At 35.5% G+C, this 18,013-nt stretch overlaps 1 protein-coding gene and 1 pseudogene across 9 annotated transcripts; one reads left to right on the top strand and one right to left on the bottom strand.

The window, feature by feature from the left end:
• The first annotated feature begins 1,469 nt into the window (after positions 1 to 1,469).
• LOC107847059 lies at positions 1,470 to 4,606 on the top strand (annotated as a pseudogene).
• A 582-nt stretch (positions 4,607 to 5,188) lies between these two features.
• On the bottom strand, positions 5,189 to 12,336 carry LOC107847688 (pentatricopeptide repeat-containing protein At1g56690, mitochondrial). 9 transcript variants are annotated; one of them, XM_016692090.2, is made up of 9 exons: positions 10,100 to 12,336; positions 9,768 to 9,962; positions 9,517 to 9,600; positions 7,645 to 7,870; positions 7,184 to 7,333; positions 6,841 to 6,992; positions 6,422 to 6,505; positions 6,246 to 6,338; positions 5,189 to 5,721 (listed from the first exon to the last, which is right to left on the bottom strand). In XM_016692090.2, the coding sequence occupies exons 1-2, from the start codon at positions 12,271 to 12,273 to the stop codon at positions 9,938 to 9,940; spliced, it is 2,199 nt and encodes a 732-aa protein (XP_016547576.1). In that variant the 5' UTR covers positions 12,274 to 12,336; the 3' UTR covers positions 5,189 to 5,721; positions 6,246 to 6,338; positions 6,422 to 6,505; positions 6,841 to 6,992; positions 7,184 to 7,333; positions 7,645 to 7,870; positions 9,517 to 9,600; positions 9,768 to 9,937. The 9 variants fall into 9 exon arrangements, with proteins under 9 accessions (XP_016547576.1, XP_016547574.1, XP_047254649.1 ...); XM_016692088.2 differs by having other exon boundaries at positions 6,246 to 6,505; XM_047398693.1 differs by having other exon boundaries at positions 6,246 to 6,992; positions 7,645 to 7,908.
• Between the last annotated feature and the right edge of the window lie 5,677 nt (positions 12,337 to 18,013).

The following is an 18,013-nucleotide window of genomic DNA, read 5'->3' as shown; positions in this document are numbered from 1 at the left end:
GGTAACCTTTGTGACGAGAACTATACCCTATAAAGACACAAGGAAGAGACCGAAAATCAACTTTATGATGGTTGTAGGGTCGAAGAAAAGGATAACAAAGGAAACCAAAAGTTTTGAGAAAACTATAATCAGGAGAATTATTGTACAGTAATTGATATGGTGATTTAAAGGACAAGGAAGAGGATATTGAAATATTAGATAAGTACGTAGTAGTGAGAAATGCATGCTCCCAAAATTGAAATGGAAGAGAAGCATGGGAAAGAACAGCGAGTCCTTTTTCAATTATAATACGATTTCGGCGTTCCGATGCACCATTTTGTTGAGGTGTATAAGGACAAGAAATACGATGATGAATGCCTTGATTTTGTAAAAACGATGATACATTTCGGTACTCACCGCCCCAGTCAGTTTGAACTGATTTTATTTTTGTCCCAAACTAGGTTTCAACGGCAGACTTATATTGAGTGAAAAATTCAAAAACTTGTGATTTATTTCAAGTGTTCCTCAAAGTAGTTTCCTACCCTACAAATCCTTCACATAGCAATCATAAGGATGAAATTCCATATAGACATTATTATCACGAGTTAGTTTAGAAATACAAAGTAAATTCTTGGAAATTTTAGGGACATGGAGAATATTTTTAAGATGAATGGGTTGGGTGCGTGTAGACAAAATTGATGAGCCAATGTGCGAAATAGGAAGTTTCATACCATTACCAACCGCTAAACCATCATTGCCGGTGTAAGGTTGTAACGAGAGGTTAGCCATGTCTGAGGTCACATGATGTGTAGCACCCGAATCAAAATACCAAGCAGGATCAACAATAGCCAAAGGAGAAGCAAAATGTGCTTGCTTGGGAGTTGACCGTGATGGTGATGGCCTTGTTGGTGGATAATCTTTTTCATTGGAGCGATGGTAGCAATTACGAGCTTCATGATTAGTTTTACCACATATTTGACATGGCACACGACTCTTGGACTGACGATTATTGGACCGAGAGAATGCGGAATGGGAATACTGTTGAGGTACCATAGATTGAGCATGATTATGAGAATTGTGGGCAATAAGATTAGAGAGTGGAGGTGGTCCAAGAATAGATGATTGGTTGGTATTATGAACGGGTGGAGAGGGAGGAGGATAAGCTGAATTTTGAGTTAAGAGGGCATGAGAAGGAGTAGAGCCAAATTGAGTATTAATGGCGGTAGAACAAATTTCTTCAGCCAAGCATTCTTCTTCCTGAAGGAGGAGTCCAAACAGTTCTTCGGGAGTCATAGGACCAGAACGCATATTAAGTGCAGCCTTGAAAATTCCGAATGAAGAATCCAGACCATTAAGAACTAATGAGATGAAGTCATCATCTTGTACAATGTACAAGCTTTCTGCTAAAGAGTCGGCCATTGCGCGTTTCTTCTCAAAGTATTCTGTGATGGAAAGATTGCCTTTAGGAAGGTTTTGAAGTTGAGATTTTAATTGCATAACTCGAGCACGTGTCTGTGATTGAAACATACGCTCGATTTTAGTCCAAGCATTATGGAAGGTAGCTCAAGTTAAGTGACCAAGAAGAGGATCAGAAATTATTTGACGAAGCCAAACAAGAATAAGAAGATCGTTGTGTCGCCATTCATCATACTCAGGGTTAGAAGTAACCACAGGTTGTGCTTGGCTGGTAGCGGACTCTGTAGTAGGAGGGACAACAGTAATGGTTTTTGGAAGAGGATTGAAACCAAGGACAAATGAGTCAAGAAAAAAGGCTTTGAGTATGTCCAAGGTATTTTCTTTCCAAAGACAATAGTTGTTTCTATCAAGTTTGAGAGAGAGATTTGGCAGCTGAATAATGGTGGAAGAACCAAACTCTTTTGCAAGTGATAACAGGTTGCTGGAGTTTTGAGAATTGGCCATAGGATCGATGGGCAAATCTGATACCATATAAAGAACGAGAAAGGTTAAGCACAGGGAAGGTTTGAGAACGTAAGTGCTGATTTATTTTATTCCGCTGATTGCATCTCTTTTTATATAAATTTGTACATGTTGAGGATAAATATAAGAGTCCTTATCTAATGCCTATTCTATAGGAAAGGTAGTCTTTTGTTACAGAAAAAGCTACAACAATTCAAATTCAAAATAAACTCTAATATACTATAAAAAGATCAAAAATGACATATAATTTTAAGTTTCTGAAACTTTGATTAAAATTTAGTTCTAAAATTGGTGGATCAGCTATAAGTTTTAGCTCTAGAATGAGATTTGTAAGGTTATTTTCATTGCGTAGACATGATGCATTTTGGAGTATGCGTGGAGTTGTAAGATTTTCTTTCTGTCACTAGTTTATTCTTCTGAGTTCCTACGATGCCTCTTGAAGTAATGGTCTTCTATGTTTAACTACAATACACAGATTTTGAAGGTTCCATTAATATGAAGAACAACTGTGTTTTAGGCATTATTTGATGCGTCAATAAACCTCCATAAGTTACCTATTTAGAAGTTTTGATTTTTGGTATATTCTGGGTTCTCGTGTTCTAATACTTATTTGAAGAAGTTTTTAAAATTCTTAAAAGCAATTGACATTCTTTTGCTAGTAGTGTCTCAAGCATTGTGTGACCTTAATTGTATCAAGCATTATTGTTACCTTTGAATGATTAACATATACTCTTTTTACTTGAGCCGAGGGTCTATTGGAAATAGCCTCTCTATGTCTATGAGTAAGGGTAAGGTCTGCGTACACACTATCCCCATACCCCACTTGTGGATTAAACTTGATATGTTGTTGTAGTTGTTGATTGAATATACTTTTTTCATGTCCAGAAGATTTTTTAATAATTTGTTTCTTGCTTATAATGTATTCTTATCTCTAAGGATAATATTTACAGCATCTTTGTTGATAAAAACTCAAAAATATTTCTAGATGCTTCAATGTTGGGCATTTCCATTTTTAAGTTTAAGAATAAATGGCACTGCACTTTCAAGTCAAAGTTCACCGTTACCATCGGCTGTTAACTCTAGCAGGTAGCAGTGGGGTTTGTATGATGAGTAGCACATGGAGGTATTCAATTTCATCTCTTGTTTTCTCAATGAAAACTCCTTCCGTTCAAATATTGTGCCAATTGCACCGGTAAAAGTACTGTTTTCAGCTATCGTGGTCTTTATATAAGTTCTTTCTTTTGCTAATGGAAGTAATAACATTTCCGATTCACAGGATTTCATCTTTAACTGTGGCGGTTTGTCGGTTGCTTTCATGTTTGTGACCAATTGGGGTGGCATCGACACAGCATCTTTCTTTAGAAAGTAAACATACCATGTATCTCTCAAGCTCCAGTTTCACTTCATCTAACATTGATAAGATTGTGAATTGATGTAGATTTCAGAAATTAAAGGAGCAGTTTGCAAACTTCTACGTTGTTATCACCCTTCCTACAAGGGAACAGAATGATGCTTTGATATATTCCTATATCAAGTGAGACAATTTTAACTTCACCTTCAACTGTTTTTTGTATATCAAACTGGTGCTTATTTGAAGAACTTGGATAATCTCTTTATCGTTCTGAAGGTATGGAATGCAACCTGGAAGGCCGACATTTGTTCCTGTGCGAGATCTGGAGATGGGCTTCGAAAAAATCATGAAGATAGCACATGCTCGTGGGGGTAAGATGTCAATTCTCTCAAGCTAAACAAAAGAAACGTCAAGATATGATTTACCTCCAAAACATCTGTTGCAGCATGCAAACGCCAGGATGCATTGGCAAAAATAAAAGCCGAGGTAGATGGTTGAACAGCTTCCCCAATCTATTCTGACTAATCACCTGATGTTTTTTGTGAACCTGAGACATTTTGTGTTGCTGTTAGAAGGAAAAATCAGTACAGGCCATGGAGATTTACGTACAAGTGGTTACATCTATACCCGGGGTTGACAGCCATGATGCAAATGTGGTATTTTATTTAGTGCTATTTCCCGTTTACGTTGCATCAGATTTGTTATACCAAGATAAACATTACATTTTCCTGTTCGTAGCATGTGCTTTAAAGAATGATGGAAGTGCGTATCATCAATTTCACGCATTTAGTCACTTAACCTTACTCCTTTCTTTACTTTGTGCTGTTTCAGCTTAATCAAACTATTGGTTCAATTGAAGCAATAGCTAAGTCATCAAAGGAGTACATTCTGGAAACTACTGACCTTTCACCCACAACAGCTGAGACAATCACGAGCTTTTTCCGGGATCCAAAGTTTTATCTTGCTCCTAAAATTGGCTGAGTTTTATACTGTTAATTCTAGAACGTTCAGAGTCGTGCACTCTGCAGAAGTGACTTTAGATCTCAAGAACTACAAGCAGAAGTCAAATGAACTTTATTTAGATCTCAAGGACTAGAAGAGGAAGTCAAATGAACTTTATTCCGTGGAAAAGTGGTTGAAGTCCTGTGCTAGTGTTTCTGTATATCTGTAGTCGTAACATGATTAGAGGACTCAAAAAGAAATCATTAGGCTCATTAAAACTTACCTCTCTTACTTGAGGAAATGTGACGGTGTATTTGTGTTCAGTCGATCTAATTTCAGTTGTGACGGTGTATTTGTGTTAAGTTGATCTAATTTCAGTGAAGTCCTTTTAAGGAAGATTAGAATTGCATCTACATTGATGTTTAAGTTATTCTGTGCTGCTTGTTTAAATTTCTGGTCTTTCATATGGCTAAATCTCATGAGCGTACAATAGATCCTTGTGGTCGAGCATAGCCGTAGCTTTAGTGCACCCGGCTGCCCTTTTTAAACCTTGTTTTAATGGAAGGTTTCAACATTTAAGATTTAGTTTCATGTTGCTGAATGATGATCTGCAACGTAGAAACAGCTTAACTTTTGGTTCTCTACTTTTAACGCAGTAAAGCTCTGAAATCCGAGGTGAGTTCCAATATTTAAGTCTCCTTTACGATTGGGAATGATATTTTAACAGTTTTAACTCAGTGCAAATGTATCTCCATATTTTGTTTAGACCGACCTTCAAATAAAATTGCACACTTTCGTTAAGCTACCCTTTGGAAACAGTTTTATTTCTCCAATATAAATTATTGGTTTTGTCTGGACTATTTTTCACAATAGCCTATTCTAAATAATGTAAACAAGTACTGTGTATCAAGCTGGCTTTCAGAGCCAATCATCTACAGAGCCCCATAAAGATGACATAAGTTATATAAAGCAAACAGAAAGCTTGAACAGTTCATTAATTGCATTGACATAGAGCATCAACATTCACCAACAAGATGTATCCCCTACAGGATATGTCCATCAGGACCATAATAAGCTTTAATAACTATCAAGACTTATTCCTAAATAAGCAACCTACGATGATAAGCGCCATGTTACATATTCCGCAACACTATGAGTTGCTCACAATTACACACCAATCATTTAACTATATAACTGCTATACTAGGAGCAGGCCATATGACCAGATGAAATGCAGAATTAGGATTAGGGGGAAAAGCATCATGAGTTATGATGAAGCACCAAGATATGAGGCAAGTCGCAAAATATCACTGAATACTCCGCCTGCTGTCACTTCAGCCCCAGCTCTTGGACCACGAACTATTGGAGGTTGCTTACAATATCTTTCAGTAGTGAATGCAATTATGTTGTCCGATCCAGAGAGTTGTGTGAATGGATGCTCCTTTTTGTATCTCCTCAATTCAACAGTCCTTTTCCGTTGACAACATCAACTACTCCAACATACCTCAAGACCTTCATGAATGTCAACATTTTTCAGATGGGGTAATATGAATACAAGAAAGGAAATTTATCCTCTCTTTCAAATACACACAAGCAGCAGTCAGTGGACAATAATTAAACTAGTTCTGCCTAGAATGTGTAATATGGACTATAACCAATCACTAAAAATCAGTGATGCTTCTATGCAAGATATCTGACGTGCAAAATGAAAAACTCTTCCACACTAGGATTCTAAGGGCTCTTAGTCCCATATAAAGTCATATCCCTCCTATGCAAAATTAAATGTTTTATCAGACTTGGCAAAGGTACTTAGATGATGCTTGAAAAATGACTGTTTCAGTTGATATATCAATCAACTATGCATCAACCCCAAACTAATTATTAAAACTTGCATGCTTAGGAAAATTAATTTTAAACTTGTAACAGTCTAAAAAGGTGAGGAAAAAATCAACTTCAGTGGAAAGAGTATATAGCAGGTTCGTTCAGACAACATATCACAATACTGGAGCTCAGTTCTATAAGTTTAGAGTACTCACTTCTCCTTCATCTTCAGCCACCTGCCTCTGTTTAGATAACTCTTCATCAAATTTTGGCAGGTCGTGCAGAAAGTCGTCGGCAAACACGGTAGCCTGAGAAATCCACCAAATATCACTTCATAGAGACAAATATGCCTTTCCAGTTAATGTTGCATGTATATAAGATATGCAGTCACCCTTAAAGGTTCTGGCACAAGGCTCTGAACAGGGATATCTGAAAGCTCTAGGTCCAGTGAACTTTCTCTAGCAAGAATTATCACCTGGAACAGGAAAGTTATTGCACATCAAAAATCATCAAACCATGATTTGTGTAGCATCAATATCCAGGTAGTTGGTTTTCTTGTCAATCTATTTAAAAGAGAGGGGAACCAGCAAATTCAAAAATAAAACTTAGTCTTCATTTCTAAGGCGGGGAAGGAAATCAGCACAAATGCGTAAACCCATCAAGGTGGGATCAGTATAGAAGTAAAATGACAGATATTGTTTCTGCAACACTAAGTCATGGTTGGAAATTTCATCAAGCATCGAACACAAAGGAAAAGAAGATCTTCTGTCAGGTTAACACTTGATAACAGTGAACGAAAACATTTAAAACCTATATCAGTCAATATCTTTCTGGCAACATCTGTTCCAGATAGGTCATCCCTTGGATCTGGCTCAGTATAACCAGCCTCTTTCGCCTCCTTCACCACTTGGCTAAAAGCTTTTGTCCCCGTAAAGTTATTAAATATGTAACTCAGAGTTCCACTGCCAAAAGAAGAAAAGAAAAGAAATGAATAAATGCATGAAAATGAACAAGGAGTCGGATTAAATAGAGAATTTTTGCACTCATTGGTGCATCTTGTAGCTAAGACAAGGATAGCGTCATTATAACATTCCACAATTTAGGATAGATGAATTTCATCTGCATCGCATAAAATGAATAATCTCATTCTTACCAACCCAAAAATACCCTCAATCCATAAAATTTTGTCCCCAGTTTCAAGAAGAACACGTAAGGTGCTAATGATTGGTAGTCCAGCTCCAACAGTAGCTTCATAGAAGTAATGTGTGTATGATTGTCGTTGAAGATCTCTCACCTTCAAGTACTGGAAGCAATAGAAGGAAAATACGCAATAAAATGTATGAGAAGCTACCTCTTCCAGCTATTTATACAATTATCATTTACTCGCTTGTCTTGTCTGGAGGTACTTTTCAAATAACGATGAAAACAACAGTTCTACAAAGACTGTCATTTTTCTCATCTTTGATAAAATGGAAAGACAGCAGTAAGAAAAATATAATTACGAAGGGCTGAAAACTTCATTATTGACATAATTGGCCAAAGTGCTATTTCCAACATGTTTGCGAGGTTAAGCACTTTTAAGAGGAACAGAAATCAAGCATGAAAGTTAGTTACCTGGTCAAGTGGTCCTGAATTAGCCTTTTTATTTGGGGTGACCACAAGGATTCCTCTTTGTAACCAATAGTAGTAATGGCTTGCGATATGAGAGTCTGCAGTGCAATCCACTAGAACACTGTTTGGGATGAAATAATTTTCACTCACATGTTGAACAAACTTATTCGAGTCAGCCATTTCCCCCTTTTCACTTAGCAGTTTTTTCCACTAGGACAAATCAACACCCCTATCAACATTGAAAAGGCTGTCTTGTCATCACTACCCCTGAAGACAGTTCAATAACATCTAATGACAGAAAGCAGCAGTAACTAGCCGGAAGGGCTTTGTATCTTTTGGAACCCAGCAAGTTCACCAATAGCAAGAAAGATGTAATGAACATTTGATAGGTAATAGCGAAAAATAAGGAGAGGATATTAAATTCCTCATAAACAACAATTTTCAATCTAATTAAAGATCCAACATGACATACAGAGATTGACACTGAGGAAACCTGTAACTTTGAATATCAGTAGCATAAAAAACTTGGAAGTTCCTTAGTCACATTGAAACTAAAAACGTAAAAAGCTACTATAGAAACAAAGAGGACATGAGGATGAGATCAGCTTCAAGGACGGGAAGAGAGGGAATAAATCTACACTCAAATCTAATAGCACATTTCTAACTAAGACTACAGCATTTGTAGTTGCAGAAAAAGAATTATGAAGTCAACGCGCAAACTTCAAGAACCAAGCAACAAATATCCCAGGCTTCTTTATATGAACCACAAAGGAAGCCCTAAGTCTGCATATATTTTAGAAGTCTAGCTTTGATGAAACCTTTAGGAGAAATTCTTTTCTTCGCCAGGTTAGCAGTTGCTCACTTGTTACTCTACTTAAATGTAATTATTAATTTTACAAAGAAGCTCAAATCAAAAGTTCCCAATTAGCAAGTACCCCTTCCATTCCTACTTCTACGACTAACTTTCCTGTTTCCACTCCGAGAAGATTAATACCTGTCTATAAAGGTAAAAACTACTTGACAATTCGTGTAATCTAAATATATATTTTCTTTCACCTTCGTGCTAATTTAATCCAACAGCCACCTGAACTCATTCATTTTAATTATTAACACGAAGGTGTATCTGATTAAAAAAGATCAAATATTCTAGTACTGATTATCATCATACTAATCAAAAGACGGGATGAAGGGAGAAATAACAGACCAGATGGTTCTGTAAGTTTGACTAATAAAAATTTATTTTCACTTCTGAGTGATCAGCACCCTGAGCAAGGTTGGAAACATGATATCCAAAGGCAAAAGCATAATATATTCTTCTGGGATGGGTAACTATAGTTAAGCAGTTAAGATTTTGTATTTGCTATGCAACCTCCATCTTACCACAGTGGCTATAAGGAAAATAATTGAATTGAAAGAAAAATAAAGCATATCTGCAATCAGCCGGAAAATTCAAATAGTTGAAGAAATCTTAATTCTGTATTTTTCTTTTGGTTTCCCATCCAGTGTCCGGTGCCCGCATTGGAACCCCAACTAATCCGGATCGCTCATTGCAGGGCCCATTAAGGTGGCAACGCTCCCAACAGAGTTTTTTCCATACCCAGGGTCAAACCCTCGACCTCTGGTTAAGGGTGGAGCAGCCCCATCCACTGCACCACAACCCATGTTGGTGAAATCTTATTCTATTTATCCAAAAGAAAAACAATTTTAGAAATCGTTCTGACATTTTGCACTATACTGTTTTATTCAATAAAATGTGGCTTTCCTTCATTCTGAAACAGAAAAAGACTCAGTCCAAAAATCGCAGGGCCAAAGAATGCATCTGCAAGATATACATCACTAAGCATTTAGAAGGAAAGATGGATTTTCAAGACTTACGAGTCGCTTAATAGCATTGAGCTTTTACCAATTATACTCATCACGCACAAGTCAATGTTTGAATTTTTCCTTTAAGACAGCTGACTGCCAATGAAAAGAAAAGATGTTTAAAAAGTACTTATCCCCTATAAATCATGGACGCTAATAGGCGAAAGAATGATATTCAATTGAAGAAAGCATATTTTAACTTCAATAGTTGAAGGAAAGACGAAATGTATAAAACAAATTAGCATAAACTTGAATTGAAAGACCTGATCCTTGAGCTGGTCAAGCAATGTACCCCCTATCAGCCCAGGTCCAACAATCCCCACAGCAATACTAGTTCTTGACAAATAGAACCTTCAGTGCACAGCACGTGAAGCCCTCACACAGTCTTCTTCCTTAACAACTACTGTTACATTGAATTCTGAGCAACCTTGAGCTATAGCATGGATATTGATATTTGCCTGCAAAATAAATGTGTTTCTGATAAAATGTTGAATCTTGAAGATCTTATGAAATTCAACAAATTAAAAAACTGAATTATGCACACCACTAAAGCTGCTTTTTAATGAATTATGCACACAAATAACGAAGCATTCACCAATAATCCTTGCAGGAACATAGTCCGTCCTTAAAATGGTGAAATCTGTTGGCATCTCTTAGAATTATCTCTCGTCCTGTGACTTTAGCAATTAATTTAATAGCAGAATGACAATCACCACAAACCCGGAGATTTTTCATTACTCGTATAGGCACACCTTCAGGCAATTTAAGAAGTCCATAAGCCACAGCTAGTTTCTCACTGTGATAATTCAAGCTATGCAACTTTTCTTCTTCCTCCACATCATGCAAAGCAAAGCTTCCATCAGGAATATATCCAGCTTCTCTTAACATAGGCCCCAACTTTTCTAACATTTTGATAATCGAATCATGCTCGGGGTGGGGTGTGCTCTGTCCACCAGTAAACATATGCACTTTTTTGTCTGCCTCAAGCCAACTACAACCAGGTGTTTTAACCACTTCCCTAGACTGCATCGACTTCCTAAGTGAAGCAACATCAGCCCACTTACCGTTGGATGCATAAATATTAGAAAGTAGGACATAGGGCCCAGAATTCTGGGGTTCAAGCTGTATAAGTTTCTTTGCAGCAATTTCTGCCATATCTAGGTTCATATGCATCCTACATGCACCCATCAAAGAACCCCAAATAATTGCATCTGCTTCTACAGTCATTTTGTTGATCAGATCCATCGCCTCATTCAACCGGCCAACTCGACCAAGCATGTCAACCATGCAGGCATAATGTGCAGTTCCTGGTTCCATCCGATATTTTGAATTCATGGACTCAAATATATCTTGCCCTTCTTTCACTTTCCCAGTGTAGCTGCATGCAGATAAAACTCCAACAAAGGTAACCTCGTCTGGGATAATACCAAAGGAACACATTTCTCTGAACACTTCTAGAGCTTTATCTCCTAATCCATGTTGAGCATAACCTGTTATGATAGAATTCCACATGACCACATCTTTTGGAGAAAATCTGTTAAATATTAATTTGGCGTTGACGAAATCACCACATTTGATGTACATCGTGATTAATACAGAGGAGACATACACGTCATCATCACAGTCGGTTCTGATTAACTGTGCATGTACCTCTCTACCATAATTAAGACTTGCAAGACTAGCACAAATAGAAAGTATGCTTATCAATGAAGGGAAATTTGGCCTAAATCCTTCTACTTGCATTCGATGAAACAAATTCAGCGCCTCTAACTCATATCCTTTCCTTTCATAAACCTTGATCATTGCACTCCATGTTGCATCATCTTTCTCCGTCAAACAATCAAACACCATCCTTGCCTTAGCCACCTCTCCATTCTGTCCTACTCCAAATATTATGGCATTGCAAGCAGGAGTTGTTCTAACAGGCATCAGCTCAAAAAGCTTCCACGCCTCTTCAAATCTACCATATTGCACGTAGCTTATTACAATTGCAGTCCATGATATCTCATTTTTCTCAGGCATGACTTCAAAAAGTTTTCTAGCAATATCCAGTTTACCATTTTGCGCATATCCTGACACCATTGCAGTCCAAGAAACCACATTCTTTCGTGGCATTTCATCAAAGAGTTCGCGAGCCTCATCCAACCTCCCTTCCTGACAATACCCACAAATCATATTAGTCCTCACAACTACATCCTTCACTGGCATCATATCATAAAGCCTTTTAGCCTCATCAATTCTCCTTTCTTGAATCAGCCCACCTAACATCACAGTCCATGACACTAAATTCTTTTCCGGCATTCGCCAAAACAACGCTTCCGCTTCCTCCACCAACCCCTCCTCAACATACCCTCTAACCATAGCAGTCCAAGAAATTACATTTCTTTGAGGCATTTTGTCAAACACCTTTCGTGCTTCCTTCACCATCCTATTCTTTACATAACCTGAGATTAACCCATTCCAAGAAACAATGTTCCGTTCATTCATTTGATCAAACAGACGCTGAGCTTCAAGGGGTTGTTGATTTTGGAAATACCCAGTGATTATTGAGTTCCAAGAAGTTACAGTTCTGTTGGGCATTTCATCGAACATCTTCCGGGCATTATGAATTTGGCCCAAACGAGCAAATTGAGAAATCTGAGAATTTGATGTAATGGGGTGTGTGTGACAGTATTTCCGACATTGTTGGACAAAGAACAAAAGCTGCATCAATGAACCAAAGCTTTGTTGGATTCTTTGTGAGCAGAAAACAAGTAGGAACTGTCGCATGAAGGAGTAGTACTTTAGGCATGCGAAAGTGGTACTTATGGGAATTAAGGATAAGTCGGTTGAAGGAATGAAGTTTCTGGTATTCTATTTTAGTCCCTATAAGTTTTATATTAAACTTTATAGTTGGACATTTTAGTACATGTTAATTTTCTATTTATGTCATTTTAGTCCAGTTGGTTTTGTTAGGGCGTGGGAGAAGGGGGTGGGGGGCTGGGGGTGGGGGTGGGGGGAGTATGCCTAGTGCTTATAACATGTTACTGAACCTCTCACTAACTAAAAACAGACTGATGTTGTCGGTGAGCAGCTTTCGTTGAACTAATTGTCACTTCTTCTGCATTTATTGATTTTACACTTTTTAGCATTCCGAGTTGGAAATTCTCCTAACATTTTTTTACCATGATTTATTTCTTTCGAGAACACTATTTGTCTCATCTGTATATCAACAATGAGGAAGAAACAACAATTAATTACGGATCTTGACCCTAGGGGAGATCAGAACAACATGGAACACCTAGATAATATTTTATTTCTGGATTGAGCTTTCCTGTTAAAGTAAATCAACATAACATATTTACCGTATTGGAGTAAATTATCATGTGGTTTCACATCTTATACCAAATTTTTGGCTTACCTTCTGTACCAATCAATGTTAAAATATCGTGAGCAACAAAATTTTAGTTTTCTAATTTAAAAGCGACGATCACTAGATGGATTAGGATATAGAGCACTAGCCGTAGAATAAGAACTAAAATTTTCCCACTTTTTCTTAGATCACTGCCTGCCATCTCTACCACTATTCTACTGACCTCCATCCTACTCAAAATACCTGAATTTCTTACTCTGTCTTTCCCCTATCTTAGCTTGCTTCTTTTTTTCCTCTTCAACCTATTGCATATACACCACAGGCCTAGAGATATCTGTGTCATTATTCAGCAAGGCAGCCTTGCACTCCAACACCAAGTCCCGAGACAAGCCTAAAGTGAACTTCCTCATCTTAACCCTTATAAAAGACAGCAACTCCAAAGCATAACGGGATAACTGATGAAACTTCAAGGCATATTCTTTCATAGTCATCCTGCTTTGTTTCAAATTCACAAACTCTTCAGTTTTCGCTTCCCTCAACTCCTGAGGAAAGAAACGACCGAGAAAGGTACTCAAAAAGTTATTCCACAAAGTTAGCCTAACATCATCCCCTCTCAACTGTTCCCACCCCTCATACTATTGATATGCCACATCCTTTAGCTGATATGCGGCGAACTCCACACCCTCCGAGTCAGAAGCGTGCATCACTCAGAAGATCTTTTCCATCTCATCTATGAACCCTTGAGGATCCTCCTTAACCTTGGAACCAGCGAAGGTCGGAGTAGGGCTGTTAACCGGGCCGGTCCAGTTCAAACCAACACCATCCCATGTAATTTTATCGGGTTCTGGGCCGATCCGATCCCAGGTCACTCTTAATGGTCCAGGCCCAAATAGTGAAATTTGCTGAAATGGACCGGAACCGACCCACTTAGCGTGTATCCGATTTTGATCAGTCAAAATCGGTCAAAATGTAAAAAAAAAAATTAAATTCAAAATTTCCATTTTTTTCAATATATACACACCTATATACATTTTAAATACGTTAAACAATATACATACAACATATATACACTAAATATATACTACTTTAGAAAACATATAGACATGTATACATTAAATATATACTAGTTTAGGGTGTATAAACAATATATAAACATATATACGTACAATATAATATATATACTACTTTAAATACTACTTGAAACAATATACATACAACATATATACACTAAATATATACTACTTTAGAAAATATATACGCATGTATACTTTAAATACATACTAGTTTAGATTCTATAGAAAATATATGCACATATATACCGTATATTTACAATATAATATATATACTACTTTAAATACTACTTTAAACAATATACATACAACATATATACACTAAATATATACTACTTTAGAAACATATACATGTATACTTTAAATATATACTAGTTTAGAGTCTATAGAAAATATATACACATATATACGTACAATATAATATCTATATCTATATCTATATCTATATCTATATATCTCTCTCTCTCTCTCTCTATATATATATATACTACTTTAAATACTACTTGAAACAATATACATACAACATATATACACTAAATATATACTACTTTAGAAAACATATACGCATGTATACTTTAAATATATCCTAGTTTAGATTCTATAGAAAATATATGGACATATATACGTACAATATATACATTACATATAATACTTCTTTAGAAACATATACACATATATACATTAAATATATACTATTTTAGTCTATAGAAAATATATACACATATATGTAGAATACATACTACTTTAAATACTACTTGAAACAATACACATACAACATATATACACTATATATACTACTTTAGAAAATATATAGACATGTATACGTTAAATATATACTACTTTAAAGTCTATAGAAAATATATACACATATATATAGAATATATACTACTTTAAATACCACTTTAAAGTTGAAAGATATATACATTACATGTTATAGTACTTTAGAAAACACATATATGCATACAAGATTACAATGTATGCTACTTAATATAATAATACTTGAAGTTTTGAACATATATTCATTATATGTTTTCATTATATTTGAACATAAAAGATATTTAGTTTTTCATTATGTGTATATATGTTTGTTATGTTTATAACTTAGTGTAAAGTTTGATAGTAAACTATTAAAAGTATTTAATTCAAACTAGAAATTCAATTTAAATGAAAAAAATACTAAGTAAGGAGTGAATGAATGTTGTATTTTATTGATTGCAAAATGATCCAAAACTTATAATTTACATGAATTAAAAATCTATAAATTTCGCATTATTTTTTTCAACTCGTGCATGTTAATATTAACGTGAACTGCCATAGGATAGTCAAATCAATGGGGGCAAAACTATTCATTGGATTTGATTGTGCTGAGTTCTCCCTTGAAGTCAGAATTTCTTCAAGATTCTGTTCGTCTTTTTGCTCCACCTTCATTCCTTGATTTCTTCATTCCACTCTAATCTAATCTCTAAGGCAAACTAAAATATTCATAGCATTGCTTCCCAATTTAGTGTCGGTTGTCTCCAAGCTGTTGTCGTTCCTGACATAAAGCGCTCTCCGATGCAACAGTTGACATTGGAACATTCAATATATCTCTAGCTAATCTTGAAATCACAGACTATTGTCTTTCATTATTCTTCCACCAATCCAACATGTTGATCCTTGCTATATGATCCTCTATCGGTTGTCGAAGATAACACTTAAGCTCTTCCCGAGAAGTTGTTGTGTATGTTGAAGGAGAAACCTTGTCCCAAACATTTAAATCATAAAAGTAATCAGGAAAACCACTATGTGCCGGCCTTTTAGAAGATGATGGCTCCTCGGGAGCTTGAGGACCCATAGTTGGAGTGGTATTTGTCGGTACAACTACATCAAATAAATCGGCATAATGGTTATATAATGCTTATATGTAAATGTTCGCATCACTCATAGCCGTAAAAAAATCTGGTTTTTCTTTAGGCTCTATCTCTAAGGAAGTATAAATAATAGAACTATAGTCGCACATAGTATTATATTTCATATATGGATTTAGTATAGCACCAACCAAGTAAATTGGGGGAAGCAGATAAAATCTTTTTTAAATTTAGCAAACATAGCACTAACAACTTCTTTGTAACCTTCTCTATTCTTATATTCTTTAAGTAAATAAGAAATGTCAGCTAAATAAGCTAAAATATTGCAAACAATAGGATAATAAGCATTGAAAAATTCAACTGTAGCTATATAATTTTTTTTCAAAAACTTAACAAGATCATCAATTGCAGCCCAATCAGAATCATGTAGCATACACTCAAGAAAAGAACCAGAATATTGATTAAAAGTCATTGTAATAGGAACTTTATAAGCAAGACAAGTTTTTAAATAAGTATAAGTAGCATTCCATCTAGTATCGCATTCTTCAGGCATTAATATCGATCTAAGTCCATTTTGTTCACATTTAACTTTAAATTCTCTCTTTTTTTTTCTTCGATTATTTCCTTGAATAAAGCCAACAGCAAGCCAAACCTTTTCAATATAAAACTCAAAAAATTCAAGATCATCTTTTACAATTAAGCTATATATATGACAAGGACACTTAACATAAAATATTTCAGGTAACAACGGAGAAAGGTCAACTTTTAACTTGTCAATAGCAGCCTTGTTGTAGATGCATTATCAAAAGCAATACATAATTTTTTTTCAATACTGGAATATTCTGCAACTTTAGTAATGGATTTAGAAATAAATTTTCCAGTATGTCTACGGTCTTCATCATACAAAAAAGCTAGAATACATTTTTGCATAACGAAATTATTATCTATCCAGTGACAAATAACGATTAAATAATTATTTTTATTAACAACACGACCAAGATAAGAAGTTAGAGCAATTCTACATTGAATATTTTTTAATAATGTAGATAAATAATAAACATATTGTGTATGAAGTCTAAAAATATCGTTTCGACAAGTACTTCTAGGAATACCATTCAACATAGGATTATAAATTGCTTTAATATAATGAATAAAAGCATTCGAAGAAGCAAAAGTGAAAGACAAACAACCCACAACTATCATTTTCACTATTTCTTTCCAGTCCCTTATTTTATTATAATTCTTAATTAATTGACCGCTTGTTGGGTTGAATCTAGTTTGTGTTGACCCACCAACAACCTCACCACCTTGTGCAATACATAACTCTCTAGCATGTCTATCTCTTAAATGTCTCATCAACGAATCTGTACCCCCTTTATTGATCCCGGTTTTATGCTCATATATAATTTCACGAATATTGCATTGCACCTTACTTTCCCCTTCTATTTTTGAAATTTTTTTTGATACTATACTAGTTCTTCTACGAGCTCTTGGAACACAGAGAGGACGGGGAGGAAGATTAACCGATTCAGATCTAACATTAACATTCCTACCCCGAGTGTCTCACCAATATTTTCATCTTCTGTATCTAAATTAACCGCATCTACTTAATTCTCTTCTTCTATACCATAATTTTTCTGAACTTCTGTATAATCAATATCGAGGCACCTACACCTATTTCTTCCTCAAAAGGTTGACTAACCGGTACCGGAGGCACACGGGTATATCTATTACTTGAACACCTCTATCGGAACCGCCACCAATTCATTTTTTACTACCACTACCACTTTCGGAACAAATTTTTTGGACACTTTTACCGATGTTTCTTATCTTATCCATATTATAAAATAAACTAAAAAAATTCAAAATATACAAAAGTAATAAAAATAAATATTTAACAATTAATATACTAATTAAAAATTAAAGGTAAGAAATGGAACAACAATATCAAATTTTGAAAGTATTCGAAAGTTGCGACTTTAGAAAACTTCCACTTGTATTTGTAATAGCAAAATTAAAAAATAAAATTAAGCACTTTAGGAGATACTTAGAATATTTGAGAGAGATTGAGATTTGAGAGAATGAGAGAAGTTGCTTATGTGAAAAATTGATTTGAAATTGTAGGGTATTTATAGGAAAATTTTTGAATTAATATATATATATTTTTTAAAATGGGGAATTTGGCCAAATGGCCGTTGGACCCAAACATCATTATAGCCATTGGGCCAACGGTCCATTTG

The sequence above is a fragment of the Capsicum annuum genome, chromosome 11 (assembly GCF_002878395.1).
Source record: "Capsicum annuum cultivar UCD-10X-F1 chromosome 11, UCD10Xv1.1, whole genome shotgun sequence".
NCBI lineage: Eukaryota > Viridiplantae > Streptophyta > Magnoliopsida > Solanales > Solanaceae > Capsicum > Capsicum annuum.
This window is presented reverse-complemented; position numbering and strand designations above follow the sequence as displayed.